The sequence below is a fragment of the Asterias rubens genome, chromosome 7 (assembly GCF_902459465.1).
Source record: "Asterias rubens chromosome 7, eAstRub1.3, whole genome shotgun sequence".
NCBI classification, from domain to species: domain Eukaryota; kingdom Metazoa; phylum Echinodermata; class Asteroidea; order Forcipulatida; family Asteriidae; genus Asterias; species Asterias rubens.
The window spans coordinates 4,910,637-4,927,215 of record NC_047068.1 but is presented as its reverse complement, the minus strand read 5'-3'; the positions used below and the strand labels follow the sequence as shown (position 1 = coordinate 4,927,215).

Genomic DNA, 16,579 nt, shown 5'->3' with positions numbered 1-16,579 from the left:
CTTTCACAGCCAGAGTGCGAGATGAAGAAAATGATGTTGTGGACTGAGAGAGGCTGAGAGAAGATGAGGGAGGCTGGGAGAGGCTTGGGCCAGAAGAGCAACATCCTGATAACATTTTAAATTGAATTGTGTGAAGAGATGGATATATATTGTGAAACTGTCACCATGTTTTACTCATAGGGTATACTGTAAACTAGTCCAATACAATGTACATAAATATTGAAGATTCATAACATCAATTTCAGGGGAAAAACACAAAATTAGGGATGACATGACCAGATCCCTTTTAACACTGATGTATGAGGGAGTGTGCAGGGTTCTCAAAAAGAATTTTTCACTCCGGACCCAAACTTTGCAAGTTGGCCAAAGTACATTGAGAGCCGAAAATCCTCACAATATTTCTACTTGATTTATATTTTAGTTTTAAAAGCTCTACAGTTTAACAACCCAGTGCATTTTAAAAGGTTTCAGATCTAAACTTGATCAGTCTCAATTTGCACATAATCCGCCTAACGCATCTGTGTGGAGAACCCCTGTCAATATACACGTGGACATGTATGCCTATCAGTGTATAGTTGCAGAATGCCGACATTCTGAGCCAGCTTCCCATTGCATAATGTTTGTTGAATTGAAGACAATTGGACTAACCTCAGCTTATGTTCAACCAAGTAGATGTGAATCCAAGGGCAAGTTTGCTAACCATACATTTACTTGGTTTGCATTCCCTGATAACAGACTCTTGTCTAGTCAACCAAGGTTGGGTCTCTAGTCAAACAACCCTTGACGTTTGCTCACTTTAACGATCAATCACAGTTTGTCTTCTTCAATTTGGAAGGAAAAAAGCAAAGACCATTATACTTGATTAGTTTGACTAGAGCTGGTTAAGTGTACTATTAGATGGTATGAGTAAACACTGATTCAGATCAACCGCTAGTCCACCATGCAGTCTATGATGAAAGTACATTGCCCATACATTACAAGCTGCCAGGTCTTGTACATGTTATCACTAATCTTGAAGTCCTGGCTCTTACACGCTCCTTATTCCATTCATCACACACAACCTTTCCAAGCAGTAATCAAAGTGCTTATTACATCATATCATCAACATGCCCACTCTTGTACAGCAGGTAGTTTCCAATACTACTTATTTAAGGTCCTGGATCATTTCCCTAGATATAAAGGCTCTACAAAAAATACAAGCAACAAATTTTCCCCAGTAATGAAAATTTCCAGCATGCTGTAAGGTCTGGTCTTACTTTCAACACCGTTTATCAAATCCATTGCTGGCGTGCCGTAAATGGGGCCTACAACTTTCCCCTGTACTAATGAAAATCCATTGCTGGCGTGCCGTAAATGGGGCCTACATCTTTCCCCTGTACTAATGAAAATCTGCCTTTATGTACATCTTACATACACAACTAAAAGCGACCTGCACACCGTTTTGGTCAACGGTTTACATCTGTTTGATATCTACAATATCAACATAAAGAGTGACAAGATTTGCTCCTTAGGTAAATGTAGTTACTTCAGAATTAGACAAACTCACAGAACGGTGGTAAATTGTTCATAAATGTACATGTATGATACCTGAAGGAGACATTCAATTTAATGAGATCATGCTAAACTTAGTTTGTGTCCTGAAAGTACAGCTTTGTGTTTTATTTGAACTGTGGAGCTAGTGCATGGACAGTGTGACAATGACTATGACAATGACCATGACAAAGTGTCCCTAATTAACACTGTTTATATAACAGCACCACTGCTAGTCCAATGTCAGCAAATTGATGGTAAGTTAAATTATTATCTTAAGTAACCTAGAACTTTTAGATAAAATACCAAACCCTATTTCAATTGCGCCACTCGCCAACATAAAGCTCAAAGCTGGCTTTCGTTGGTCACTATTGTCCATCAAACACAGCCCTTTTTATTAAAACAAGAACTTATGAATAGGGAACAATGCATTAAATATTGTTTAAACTGAAGTCAAAGAATCCATCACTTTCTTAACCGTTGGGTGAACTTTATTATTTGAAACAATTCAATTCAATTCAATTCAATTCAAGAATACATTTATTTCCATACACTCATAAAAGAATAACAACAGTTACATGTATTATGGAGTAAAGCAAAACATTTCTTTATAAGTAAGAGTAAACATGAATAAATAAATAGAGTACGGGGCCGTTTTGGTAAGCATAAGCTTGTAAAAAACAGATTCCACAAGTCCAAGTTCAGATCGTATAACAGAAATATGTTTGTTGTCTTTGCTCTACACACTTTGTTGTGCAATCACAGCTTAGTTTCCTAATGGCATGCGTAACTTCACTCAAAAGAAAAGAATGCATGTTATAAACTTGACCTATGGAACTGAGGCGCCTGTATTTTCTTTAGAATGCATCTAGTGTAATGTGGGTGAATATTGTACCTGGTATTCAAACAATGTGTTGTTTCCAATACAGAGACAAATTGTTGGTTTCCATGCCAAACAAAAGACAGGAATTTTTCCCAGACAATCTTGTCAGTAAAATTGTTTTAACTTGGCATTCTGGGTATTATTTAAACTACCTCAAGTGTTTTGTAATGTTATCCAAATGGCTCTCGTGGTTGTCGTTTAGATCATGGTTAGATTAGGGTAAAGCCACCGAGACTCTGCACAAACCTGACAGAATGGTCTGTAAAATAAAACAATTTGTTCAAATTGTGCATCCTTATATGAGTACACATAATGCATGCATTGCCCTAATAAAGTCATTTGCTTGTTGAATTTCTTCTCTTGTTAATTTTTTTATTTGATACAAAACATTTCCTTTTTGACATGTAAGTTTAATTGCATGCTTCTCATTTATCATTTTTATGAACCAAAAGTTATCATCAACAGTTATAACTGCACTTCTATTTTTAAAACCATTGACAATATTTAGATAACTAAAGCCCAGTTCATACTTTTGGCGAATTCGAATGCGATGCGAAATTTGACGTCACAGTACTGTTTTCGCAGCCAATGTTCCCAGTAGTTGAGCACTAATCACTGAACTCGAATTATTCCTTGCAAATGTGTGTGTTAAAATTCGTATCGCATTCCCATTCGCATTGCCAGGAAGTACTATAAGCTAGGCGTTAGTCCTTCTATAGTTGTATTCAACTTACAGGTATTACACAAGCAGTACTGTATAATTTGGCCCCCTACCTTAATGCTTTCCCACCCCATTTTACCAAAGATTAACCAAAAATTGACACCCTGGTATTTATTGTAAAGGATTAACTTGGGCTATAACGTTTGATTAACCCCTGATTGTTAAATATCACAACGCTCATTCTCACAGTCAAGAGTTCACTTATGGATCAAGTGACAGCAATTACCGGCTGATTTCCTACCAATCTATGCCTGATTTAACCCATCAAGATTGCTCCATTGCTGCTTCACATTCAACTCAATCCTGATTGGCTTTGCACAAAATCTACACTCAGTTTTTTTCAATAAACCCCACATTTCATTGCCCTGGTTTGGGGGCTCAACTTCAAGTGTGTTCCTTAAAGGTACAGCAGAGGCAAAGTACAGAATGAGCTGAATATTGTTGATTCTTAAAACACAGGTTTAAGTACAAGCTACACAGGATAACTAGATTAATTTAAAATATTTAAAATATTTTTAGTTACAGTTCCTTTAAAACCTCAGCACAAGCTCACAGCTACTTTTATAACCTTCAAAATTTAATAACAATCTTGAGATAGATTTTACAATGATATTACACGGCAGAGAAACCCATTACGTGTAAGCAGATATGGTCTGAGCTCCCTAGCTAGTGTCCATTATCTCAGCTCAACTGTAACAATTGTAAGTTTACTGTAGGAGTCTAGTGTAGGCAGTTTACTGTAGGTGTCTAGTGTAGGCCTATTAACCTAGATACAAACTAGTCTTAATAGAAGGCCTTGGTAATACTAGTCTTATCGGGCCAACTGTCCTACAAAATAGCTATTGCATTGCACCTTACTTCTCACTCACTCTAAAAACTGAAAAGGTCTTTATTTAGCACAGTTGAGCCATTTGAAGTCTATTTCCATTTCAATGTATCCACATCTTGGCTGATGGTAGTCACTATGCATTATTATTGCTACACTGTATGGCTCAGATGGTAGCTGAATCTTCTACTGGTAAAGATGCAAATTATTGAGACTGCACACACAACAAAGGGCACACTTTATGTACTGCATTTTTCACTGCAAAATTTACCCTAAACTGAAAATGGATCTACAAAGATTAATTTCAATATTTCAATATGAATAAACAAAACTGTTGGGTTTTCTCCAGAGAGGTGATGACTTTATTGAAGTCTTGGTCAGAGTTTGCCCAAAACCTTTTCAGAGTAGTCCCTGTAGAAACCCTCACCCCAATCCAAGAGATAGCACAATAACTTGTCTCATTGCCTCAGAGACATTAAATATTTGCACAAATAATATTTACTGGTACAGGTAGTTGGGTTGATATTAACCACAAGTGAGGAACTGGTATCTGCGATGTATAATTGGCTTGCTTTAGACTGTTGTAGCTCTTTACTACTTAAACACAATGCCATATCATCATAATTGGAGCTACCCACACAACCAACACCAATAGTCATATTATAAGCAAGAAGCCAAAGGTGTTATCAAGGATCAATGATGCCTACATAGATGCCGATCCGTCGTATTCTTCTAGTGAATGAGCGTGGCTATACCCTGTTCTAGTGAATGAGCCTTGCTATACCCTGTTCTAGTGAATGAGCCTTGCTATACCCTGTTCTAGTGAATAAGCCTTGCTATACCCTGTTCTAGTGAATGAGCCTTGCTATACCCTGTTCTAGTGAATGAGCCTTGCTATACCCTGTTCTAGTGAATAAGCCTTGCTATACCCTGTTCTAGTGAATGAGCCTTGCTATACCCTGTTCTAATGAATGAGCCTGGTTATATCCTGTTCTAGTGAATGAGCCAGGCTATACCCTGGAGAATATCGCCCAAGGGAGCTCATTGTCAAGCAATTTAGGATATCTGAGTCTGACTGATGAATATTGCGTGAAATGAACGCTCCATTTCTGAGATTAAGTTATGAATATTTGAGATGTTTGGGAGGGAGACAATTAGTTTTGTTGAGGGAATCGTTTACAGTTCAGATGAAGTGTGCATAAATATATTAACAAGTCCAGTGAGTATTACTATTAGCTGAGTGAATTGGCCTCAAAATAGAAAAGTGAGTGAGAACAAAATTAATCTACTAGAAGATGAGCCATCATGAATGCCAACTAAAACATTCTTTTAATTGACAAGATTTTGTTACTTTCTAGTAGATTACAGAATGTTGCTCTAAAATGTTCAAGATTTGCTATGGATGCATCAGCAAGCACTAAGTATGCAATGGGCCTATATGTACACATCCTACATACATTGGTGATGCGAAAATCATATTACCTCTTCAGACCTTGATATACATGTAAGAATTAAATTATTCATACACAAACAAGTAATTTATTCATTCAGTACGGATGTTGAGTTGTTGTTGTTGTTATTGCCACTGTTGATTTGGGGGAATGCTATATTCAATCTATTTCTTCTATAAAGGCTCATGAACATTTCACTTTCATGATAATTGGTACACGATGATGAAATAACTAGCTTGACTAATGACATCAACACCAGCTTCCAATATGGACCTCTTCAAGAGATTGCCACTGTACCATTCTGACAGGACATGTCCCATCTCTGACTGAGATGCCCTGGACGACCAAGCTCTGATGATGCAGGGTCCTGATCCCCTTATAAGGCTAAACTTCGGACTGACTAAACCATTTAGCATTCTGGAATTCATCCCTGGACCATAAATTCACATCCCAGACTTTACCAATTCATTTTGAAACCATAGAGGATTGCTAAACCATAGAGCATGGTTAAACCATAGTGCATGGTTGAACCATAGTGCATGGTTAAACCTTAGTGCATGGTTAAACCATAGAGCATGGTTAAACCATAGTGCATGGTTAAACCATAGAGGATTGCTAAACCATAGAGCATGGTTAAACCATAGTGCATGGTTAAACCATAGTGCATGGTTAAACCATAGAGCATGGTTAAACCATAGAGCATGGTTAAACCATAGAGCATGGTTAAACCATAGTGCATGGTTAAACCATAGAGCATGGTTAAACCATAGAGCATGGTTAAACCATAGTGCATGGTTAAACCATAGAGCATGGTTAAACCATAGAGCATGGTTAAACCATAGAGCATGGTTAAACCATAGAGCATGGTTAAACCATAGAGCATGGTTAAACCATAGTGCATGGTTAAACCATAGTGCATGGTTAAACCATAGTGCATGGTTAAACCATAGAGGATTGCTAAACCATAGAGCATGGTTAAACCATAGTGCATGGTTAAACCATAGTGCATGGTTAAACCATAGTGCATGGTTAAACCATAGAGCATGGTAAACCATAGAGCATGGTTTAACTATGTACTGGACATACTTTAAAAGACTTGGATCTTGTTGGACTGACCAGTACAAACATCACCTGGGATTTCCCCCAAAGGAAACAGGCAATGTGTGTGTAGCAAATTATCTGGCAAAGCTGTGAATCATTACAATATGAACTCCTTGTAAGTAAAGACATTTGTGGGCCGAGGTTTGTATCATCTTGAGTCTGTTGAACCATTATGACACCTTTTATTGCTATCTACTGTACAGCATCCTTGAATGGTAAACTTTTCAAAATCAGGTCATTTTAAAGGTCATTGTTGGGTAACGACCCCAAAAACAAATGGTTTAATTTCTATGAAAGCTAACTTGTTATAAAGATGATAATGGTATAGTGAGCATCCTGTACAATTATTTAGTCTGAAATGTCCTCCGGTTATTAGAAAAACATGAATTGTTTCTCAGATTCCTGATGGTTGGGGTTCATTCCGACAAGTCTGCTGCCAAGAGATGCAGTTGCTATCCCCTGTCACCTCAATAAACATGAATGGATTCAACATTCCTTTGAAAATACTGTGACAGTCTTTTGTTGTTTCTCAGCAGAGCAAAGAATGTATCCAGCTGAAACTTGTGCCTATTATAGATTTAAGTACTACAAAGAAAAAACAATTTAACAATGAGCCTATATTTATTGTGTAGTCTAGTACATGTAGATGATGCAAATGGCAATCTTTAAGATTATTGGGTGTTTTCTTCATTTGGTCATCATTCACACACAAATATTGCACTTGGGGAAGTGGAGAATGTCACTTGAGTATCCCTCAGGTAATAGGTATGTAACAATTACTAGCTAATAGTGTTGCAAAAGCCTGCCCATAATATATACACAAAGAAACATTCTTCTGAATATTCAAAGAGAATGGTGTGTTCAGTCCACTGCAATAAATGTTGGCTGGTACAACCATTAATTGTGATTAATTTGTTTTCTTGTATCCAACCTGTACATTATTGGATCTCCCATAAATGTCAGAAGTCAAAATAACCCAATCCTATTCTATACACTGAAGGAAATCGCATCAAATGTCCAAGACAAATGACATCACAAGATCAGCAGTATTAGAAGATAAATTGGAATTCTTTTAATTTTACTTTCCAGAAAGAGGAGGGGTTTAAATGTTTGTGATGCTGGGCACAGTTTGTCTTGCTAACCTTTATTCAACAAGAGGTTGGATGCTGTCTAATTGATTTAGCTTCTTGAACTTTAACAGTCTGCCTACAGTCATGTTCTCTCAGCAGGATGGCAGAATGGTTGGAAGGCAATTGTAGTCAGACTCGTCTTTTTAAAGATGAACATTTTATTCATCAAGCCTTAACTCAAAAACACAAACACTTTATTCTCATTCATAACACTTTATTTATTCATAAATCTCCAATCCTATACATACCCATCATCATCTTGGAAGTTCAGTGACGATTTCTTGATTGTGCCATGCTTTTCTGAAAGAAGGGAAAAAATAAAACACTAGTTTAAAAATTGAATGATTTGAATTAAATTGCTTTAATCATCAGGTATAAAAAATAAAAAAAATAAAAAAATGAAACCCAATTGTACAGCAACAGATAATGGACAATTGAATAGCAGACAGCAACGTGGTCTCACATAATACTGATACCAAAATAAAAAAACATGATAAGGTAAAACAACAATATATTTGTTATGTTGGCGTAACAGGCCCCCAAAATAGGGTAGGTAGAGGTACATGTAGGTAGGGATTTTTTTTTTTTAATCCCCTCCCAGCCACAAAAATTACATGTCTTCTAATTGTTTAAGCTGGAAGTATACGCGATAACAAAAGAAAACAAGGCTACACACAACAAATAATATATTTTTTAACTCTTGATGATTTTTTAATTATTTTTATGTCTTTAATAGATTTTTAACACTAAATTTCTTCACTTGAAAAAATATCTAGGGTCGGCCGTTTTTTTAGGGTAGGTTGGGTTACGCCAACATAACATTTTTATTTATTTATGCCTAAGACAAGAATTTTCAGAATTAAGTTATAAAAACAAATAGGTACACAATGACAGCTAAGGAAGTACACCACAGCCCAAACCATCCACTCCAATTTGCATTTTTCAAATAATGCGTTTTACAAATAATGCTTTCTGAAAGCCATTTTACAACAACTGAGTGATGGCATAGCATGAATGTTAAGAGGTTCAACTGTTGCAGACTCTGACTAATGATGCAGTAAATGATCTCAGTCCCTGTAGATGTTTGTTTTCTTATAGTGTGGCTAAGAAGGCAAATGTGAAGAGGAGCATAATGTACAACCAGGGGTTGTAACTAGGGGTTGTTGTTGCTTCTCAATGCAGACCTTGGAGAAATGGTTGCATGTGTTCAAGTTTCTTACAAGTGTTTCTTGAAGTATGAGCTTGGCTTTAAAACTCTTAAGACAGATTAGAATGTATAAGAAAACCACATTGTGTAAAGCCATCAATATTTATCATAAAACATTAAATTCTAGTATGTAAATTTGAATAAGAATGTAATAAGCTTTTGCCTACGTCAGGTAAATCAATTTGTAGGATCTGGGATAATTAATTTTGTTTTAGTGTTGTGACTCTACAATATGTACAAGGACAAGAAACTTATTAAAAATGTTGTTAAAACTTGTATGTAGTTATACATAATTTCCACATTTAAAGGCAGTGAACACTATTGGTAATTACTCAAAATATTTATTAGCATAAAACCCCACTTGGTAACGAGTAATGGGGAGAGGTTGATAGTATAAACCATTGTGAGAAACGGCTTTCTCTGAAGTGACGAAGTTTTCGAGAAAGAAGTATTTTTCCACGAATTTGATTTTGAGACCTCAAGTTTAGAATGTGAGGTCTCGAAATCAAGCATCTGAGAGCACACAACTTCGTGTGACAAGGGTGTTTTTTTCTTTCATAGTTATCTCGCAACTCCGACGACCAATCGAGCTCAAATTTTCACAGGTTTGTTATTTAATGCATTTGTTGAGACACACGAAGTGAGAAGACTGGTCTTTGACAAATACCAATAGTGTCCACTGTCTTTAAACAATTATTTCATCATGTGTTACTGCCTTTCCTTGACCTAGATTCTTATCGTTATTGCAATATCATTGTGTGATGGTGCCTATAAATACTAGTTGGACATTCCATTTATAATAAACACCTACACTTACTACCCCACAACTGAACTATTTCAGGCTTTTTACAATTTCAACAAAACATTTTTAATTTTTCAACTCATGGAGGTAAGATACCAAACAATAATTGAAATCATAAATATGTAGAAACAGAATGCAATTCCAGTCGGTCATGCATCATGAGTCAAACACAGACGCAGAATTCTCAAAAACAACTTTCAACAAACAGCATGGTTGATTGCTTCCCACAACTGTTTCCATTATGTTACATTTTTCTTTGCACTTTTTTACATTACACCCTCCTTGTATTTTAAGGGCACCTGTCACAGTATAACAAACCTTTCCTGAATGCACCAAATGTTGTTTGCAATGCCATGACATTTTTGGTGTAATAAAGGTGATGTTTGATATCCTAAAAAGTGTATTTGAGTTAATTTGTGTAATTTGTCCAAGGTAGCAACCATGTAGTACTAGCTGTAAACCATTATCTATTAAGGTTTGGTATTACACATAATTTTTTGAAAACAAAACATTAAAGACACTATGAATATTACAACCGCTTACTACAAAACTAAAGAATTAGCCATTCACTTCAAACAAAATTACACTAGTTGCATTTGAGAATATCAATTTACTCAATCGCAAATAAATGTTTAATGGTTTAAAATATCACATATAGGCCTACACGTACAGTAAGCACTTATTAAACAAATCAGTATAAACCTGGATGAATACAATATTCAACAAATCAATAAATATAAATTTCCCAAGAGAGGTCATGGCAATCAATTAAATCATGTGATTCGGATTAAATAATAAAAACAGGACATCAGTACATGTATGTTCTCACTTTAGTTTCAATGGATGTACAAATACCCTCTATATTTATACAGTATCTCTGTAAAGCTGTACAACTACAGTGTGTGAACATCATGGTATGATTTAAATCCTACAAAATAAAAAATACCATGAAATGACCGTTTACCACTGTACCAGCCAAAATAGCACATGATGTATACATGTACAGTGACATTTGTTTGTTGCTCATTAATTTCTGATCTGTACATTTAATGGCATAGCATTCCCAGGGGCAAACCCAGGGAATGACAGCCGGCCCTTTTACACTTGGATCTCTTTACCCTTGATCTACCCCTGACAAAAGAGCATCATACCCTAGGGAGTAGCCACCCCTGCTCTGGAGTAAGGGGAAGCAGTAAAACCCTGGGGTAGTCTTGAATTGGATTAGGGAACTAGGTGAGGTATGTCAGTGTGAAAGGGTTGCTGCCGAATCAAACAATTCCCAGGTTCTCCCCAGGGCTTCCCCAGGGATGTATGCCATGGGGATAAGTATGAGATACAGTGCGAAAAAGGCTTACATGTAGGTGATGTTATATGATGTAAACCCTAAAGTTAATTGTTTTAACAAATTGGGTTTACTGTAACCATAGTGAAAGGGCCTGGTATAATTGTATGTAAAGAACAGACACTTTGTTTCAAAGCGTAGACATGTTTAGTGATCTCCTTGAAGACCAGCTGTTGGCCTACAATTTCATATTGAAATAGCTTCAACCTAGTTTGATGTTGAGTAAAGACATGACTATTTATCAGCTGATCAATAATCACTCTTTAATTTCTAATCATTTAACTATTCTTGTAATCAAATCTTGTTTTATGACCCAGTGTTTACATGGTGCTGCGGTGTGTGGTACTCATGTAAGGCACACCAGGTCAAGAAGCAGTGTCTTCTGATGACAGAATGTTATTCTAGAATTATGAAATATGCAGGTGATATTACAGATGAGGTTTAAAGATGTGGATGTTGTTCATACATGTACTACAAATATCACAGCTTTGTGTAGCAAGGTTTTATAGAAGCAGTACAAAGCATTCTGATATGAGATGTGTTGTATTACGCTGTACATTTAAATATATTCACATCTTTGTCTAGTAAGGTTTTTTAAAAGCTTGTACCAGTATCATTCTTATACAAGGTGCAGGTATTTTGTTAAAAGTAAAAAAATATCACAGCCTTGTCAATCTACAATCTAGGTTTAAAGTTGATACCAGTACAACTCATTCAGACATTCTGTCTGAAATGCAGTCTTCATTGAAAAAAACACTACTTAATTAAATGTCTCAGCTAAATTTCAAGAACATGACCAGGCAAGTCATTTTGAAATTGGAACTTCAGGCTTTTGAAAATAGTGTTATAGTTCTTTTAAAATATTCAAAAGGTGGATGCTATAAAGCATCGTCTGTAAAATTTATGGGAAAAAAATACAAATATTGCACAATGATCAACTCTCCAGCAGCAATTGAATGAGTGATATTTGACAGAATAAACTGGATCATACTTGCCCTTTAAGGGCAGACCTGTCTGGACTACTAATCAGTCCAAACAAAGTCTCCCTATAATAACATTCATAAAGATTGCATCTTTCAAGGTTTTACTTAGTATCAATGTGTGAAAAAATGAAGTGTACTGTTTGACATGTCAAGTCACAAACTAGTCTTTGAAATCTCTCCTGCCAGAAACTAAGCAAGAAATAGCACTTAATTTGCTCATATACTGCTTTTAAAAAATGTGTTTTTTTTTGTAAAAATGGTAGCAGTACCAAAAGTGTTGGGTTTTACGTATAGGAGAAATTAAGCCAATCCTAACTGCAAATGAAAAACACTCAGCATTAGAACTTAATTGGCAGTAAATCAAGATAGATAAATTGATTTATCTTTTAATTCGATGAAAACGAAACAAGTCTAAAATTAAGGTAAAAACGAATAAACGAGGACTAAATAGAAAAAGTTGTAATATTCTATGCAAAGAGTTGCTAGGCCCATAAACCAAACATAACAGTGACTTCCTATCAGCATTACCCAATAATCAATGAAAGCTACATTACTGGACTAGTTGTAACACCAAGCTAGGAGCCTGACTACATTGTATGACTACATGTGCCTCTATTCATTATGTGAAACGCAGGTGTCTTATCCACAACCCAACCAGGACAGAACCCTCCCAAGTAATTTTATTATACGACCATATTCTGGATCAAGAAATTACAAGAAATTGGCAGTCTGTGTATTAATGTAGTACAGCAATTATGTGCACATAATGACCGACAGTCTCAAGTGAAGATGCCTATTCCATTTACAAAGTATACATCGTCAATACATTATCCTATGGACACATGTTTCACATTACAAATTGTTTTTAATTACAAATTCCACCTTGATGTGAAAATGTCAATTATTTATGAGGTTTACTGAACTAATTATAGCGACTGATTTCAACTAATTGCTTTACTCAAGAATTCAATCAGCTGTTTTTGTTTAATTGGCTGAAATTGTCCGCACAGAAATCAATCAATTTAAATTCATGAATAATTCAATGATGACATTTTGGCGTAGCTACTCAAACTTTTCTCCCGGTAAATTAAAAAAATAAGCTGGCAAGAGTTGGTTGGATGGAAAGATTGCACGCATGGTTTGCATCAAGGTAGCGTTAATGAATTTAATCCATTGCAATGCACTATGGGAGCTTCTTCATTCATCGTGCATAATCCTATTACAAGCAATTAGTTGGCTCAGTAACATACGCATCTTGGAGAATGCTAAGTATCAGTGGAAGCATATTGCATCTTGAAATTATTAGTAATTGGGAGCATCGGTTGCTATGTACCGGGCTACCGGCATAGGCCTAGAGACAAAAATATTGAAAATCTTCTGACTAATTTAAATTTTGGCTATCAGTGATGATATTTAAACAATTTATATTCCGTGTTCCCTCTTACATTATCAGATAATTGAGGTCAAATCTGCAACCTAATTAATTGCCATCATGTCCTATGTATAACAGTTGCAATCAGTTACATAAACTTCAAATTGTTGGTTTCATTCCAACATCACAGCCTGTTTAAACCTGTATCATGTATTCACAAGATTATTTATTCCTCCAACATGTCATCCTAATGAGTGATTGCTTTATAATAATAATGTTCTAAAGTTGCCTCTATCATGGGCCTCCATGCCTCTATGGAACAAGAAACGAAGTAACATATCGTACAGTTGAGTCTACAATTTCCAAACCCGTCCCCTTCTCCCTGTTAAGTACTGTGAAATCCAGACAATTACAGACAGCCCTAATGCAGGCAACCTTTTAATACAAAGTACATTTCAACAGTTTGAATGTGTAGGTTTTAATTTGAGCAGGATTGAATTGATCAAGCTGATACAGCCATCAGCATGTTTGCCATAAGGCTCTCCCGTCTATAGTCAAACCGCACCGCTTGCTGCTACAGAGATCGTGACTGCAGTAGCTCTTTAACCATTCCCTCGTTGCCGACCCACATTTAGCTTCAAGCTAAGCCGATAAAACTCATGTTATTAACTCCTCTACCCCAAGGGTAGTCAGATCTCCAAATCTCAAGTGAAGATTGTGTCCCAGAGAAAATTAATTTCTTGGTTATGATGCGAGTGTACCGATTTGTCAGTGGTTAATGAAGCGCACTGATCATTAAATACGACATTTGAAGATCTACACAAAAGAGATGGTTTCCCATGTACCAACTATGTCATTAATCATAAAAACCTCAATAATTAATATCTGGCCTCACGCAATATGGGTTTTATTATCATTCGGCAGAGTTTTCCCAGTGGTTTTCTAGTAGTGTTTACATACTAAAATGTAAAAAACTAAACTTAAGATACTTTATGTTTTTCTAGCAGGAAAGTTAAATATCAAAGTGATACTAATAGCATTTCTAGGCAAAACATGTTATGGACATGATGGATGAACTGTGCTCAAATAGAGACACAATTACCCCCCCCCCTCCCCTCCCCAAACACCCCTAGTTCTTCACAGAAATATGTTCAATGACCTATGGCACTGTGTAAGTGTTTTTTCTGTTATAATTATTATATCCACGTACCAACTTTCTCAGTAATAAACCAAGCAACAGACACAACCTGCAAAGCAACAACCCTTAAGCATACAGAGCAATATTAATTTGGTCAAAATGCTATCATTTTTTCACTGGGCCTCTGTCCAGAAAATATTTACTTAACAGATTGTGTTCTGCAGGAAGCATTAAAATAATCCCCAAGCAGAACTGATTGGCATATAACTGACACACACTGCAAATTGAACCCCCCCCCCCCCCCCTTTGGAGCTGTTCAGGGCCTATGAAAAAAAAACTAAAAACAAGTTAAATCCCATTGTCACGCTTGAATGACATGCTATTATTGTGGGGGTTATTGTTGGTGCCCCTGCTGCACCCTGTCTGATCCCAAAGTTCAGGAGTTGAACCTAGGATTTAAATACATTAGCTTCAAGTAGCGATTTCAAGCCCTGTGAGTGGCCCAACCATTATACAATGGCAACCCTTTACTTTAACAACAAAAAGAAGCTGCTCATTTTATAAAAAGTATGCTTGTAGCAAGAGAGTCTGGTTCAATTTTTGCAACTAAATTTAATATTTATCCCTCATTTATTCTTTTGAGTTATTTTCTTAAGCATGAATTAAACCTTCCATTTGTTCAGAGCATGGTTTAGTTCAAATTCTGTAGTTTTTTAAAACTCATTTTGTAAACATAAATATGGACTGTTTTTATAATAAATGTACGCCCATTTTTTTTGTACAGAATGTAACCATTTAGCATACCAAATGCCTAATTAGATTCATTTTAAAAATTAGTTAAATCCTGATTACTTGACTTACTTACCTCGATAAATTGACACAACTTGGTTTAAAAAGAGTGTGCTGGTATTTTGTCATGCTATGATAGGTTACTACTAGTTGTTCAAAAATACTTAATTCCTCTAGTATAATGTAAAGTGGCACTTTACAAATTTCCATTCCTGAGAAACACCTTTGACACGGAGTACTTTTGATGACATTTCCAGGTCTTGATTCTGAAGACAGTCTCACAAGATGTCTCACATTTGTAGCTGAGCTTTACTTTTTTTACATCCAGCATCCTTCATGTTCAGGACTCTTCACAAATGAAGTCTGCTGCTGTTGCTATTTTACATAGTGAATATAAAAATTAACTGTACTTGAATATCATATGATATATTTGGTAAAATTGGCTGATAGAATTTAACAATCCCATTAGAATTTACAGCCATAGTTGATACTATTTGAATAATTCTAGCAGTAAACAGACCTTTAACAACAAAAATGTAAATGCCATAGGGCTACATATCTTTGATTTCATCATAAATAAATCAAGCAAACGATTTCTACTTGTTGGTGTCTATATTGCCCAACAGGACATGGAACACTGCTCTAATCCCACGTTGTTTATACAATGTTTATTATCACCACCTACACATTGTCTGTAGGTTTGAAGGCTGTTCATTTATATTCTAGCTACATGTAGGTTGATATGTGAAGGTAATACGCACCCAACCCGCATCCCACTCAAGTGTATCCTCTTCATATACAATGTAAGTACACCTGTTGTTTCCGCTTTCAAATAATGGCCAATGTGTACAAACCAACTTCAATCAAGGATTGTGCGTGTCATTTGTAAAACATGGTCAAGCCCCAATACATTCAAGAGTTTGCAACAAAAAGAAGCGTGCTTCATAAATGTGTTAAATATTATGCATGATTAGGCTGCAGAAATATCTTCTTCTTTTTGGGAGATCAGTGACATTCCGTACATTGCAGACCAACAACTGTAAATATTATGTGGGAGTTATTGTAATTCATAAGACACACTACTAACTTACACACTACCTTTGAACTTATACTTTATCCCAGATGCAAATTTAACATCTATTAATATTTTATTGTTAAAAGCGGTGAATTTTGAGGGAGACCAATCTTATTGTTATCAACATTGAATTCCATAAAACTTGGCTATACTAGATACTTGATACAATTAATAAGCTACTTGTACAATACATACATCAATTGGCTACGTACTCTGTACAAGGACTGTG

At 35.9% G+C, this 16,579-nt stretch overlaps 1 protein-coding gene across 1 annotated transcript in view; it reads right to left on the bottom strand.

Moving 5' to 3' along the window:
* Positions 1–16,579, bottom strand: part of LOC117292354 (caskin-2-like) — a 74,068-nt gene that overhangs the window by 51,206 nt on the left and 6,283 nt on the right. The window contains exon 2 of the mRNA XM_033774377.1: positions 7,891–7,942. Coding sequence (XP_033630268.1) covers positions 7,891–7,942 — 52 coding nt within the window. The remainder of the gene's footprint in view (positions 1–7,890; positions 7,943–16,579) is intronic.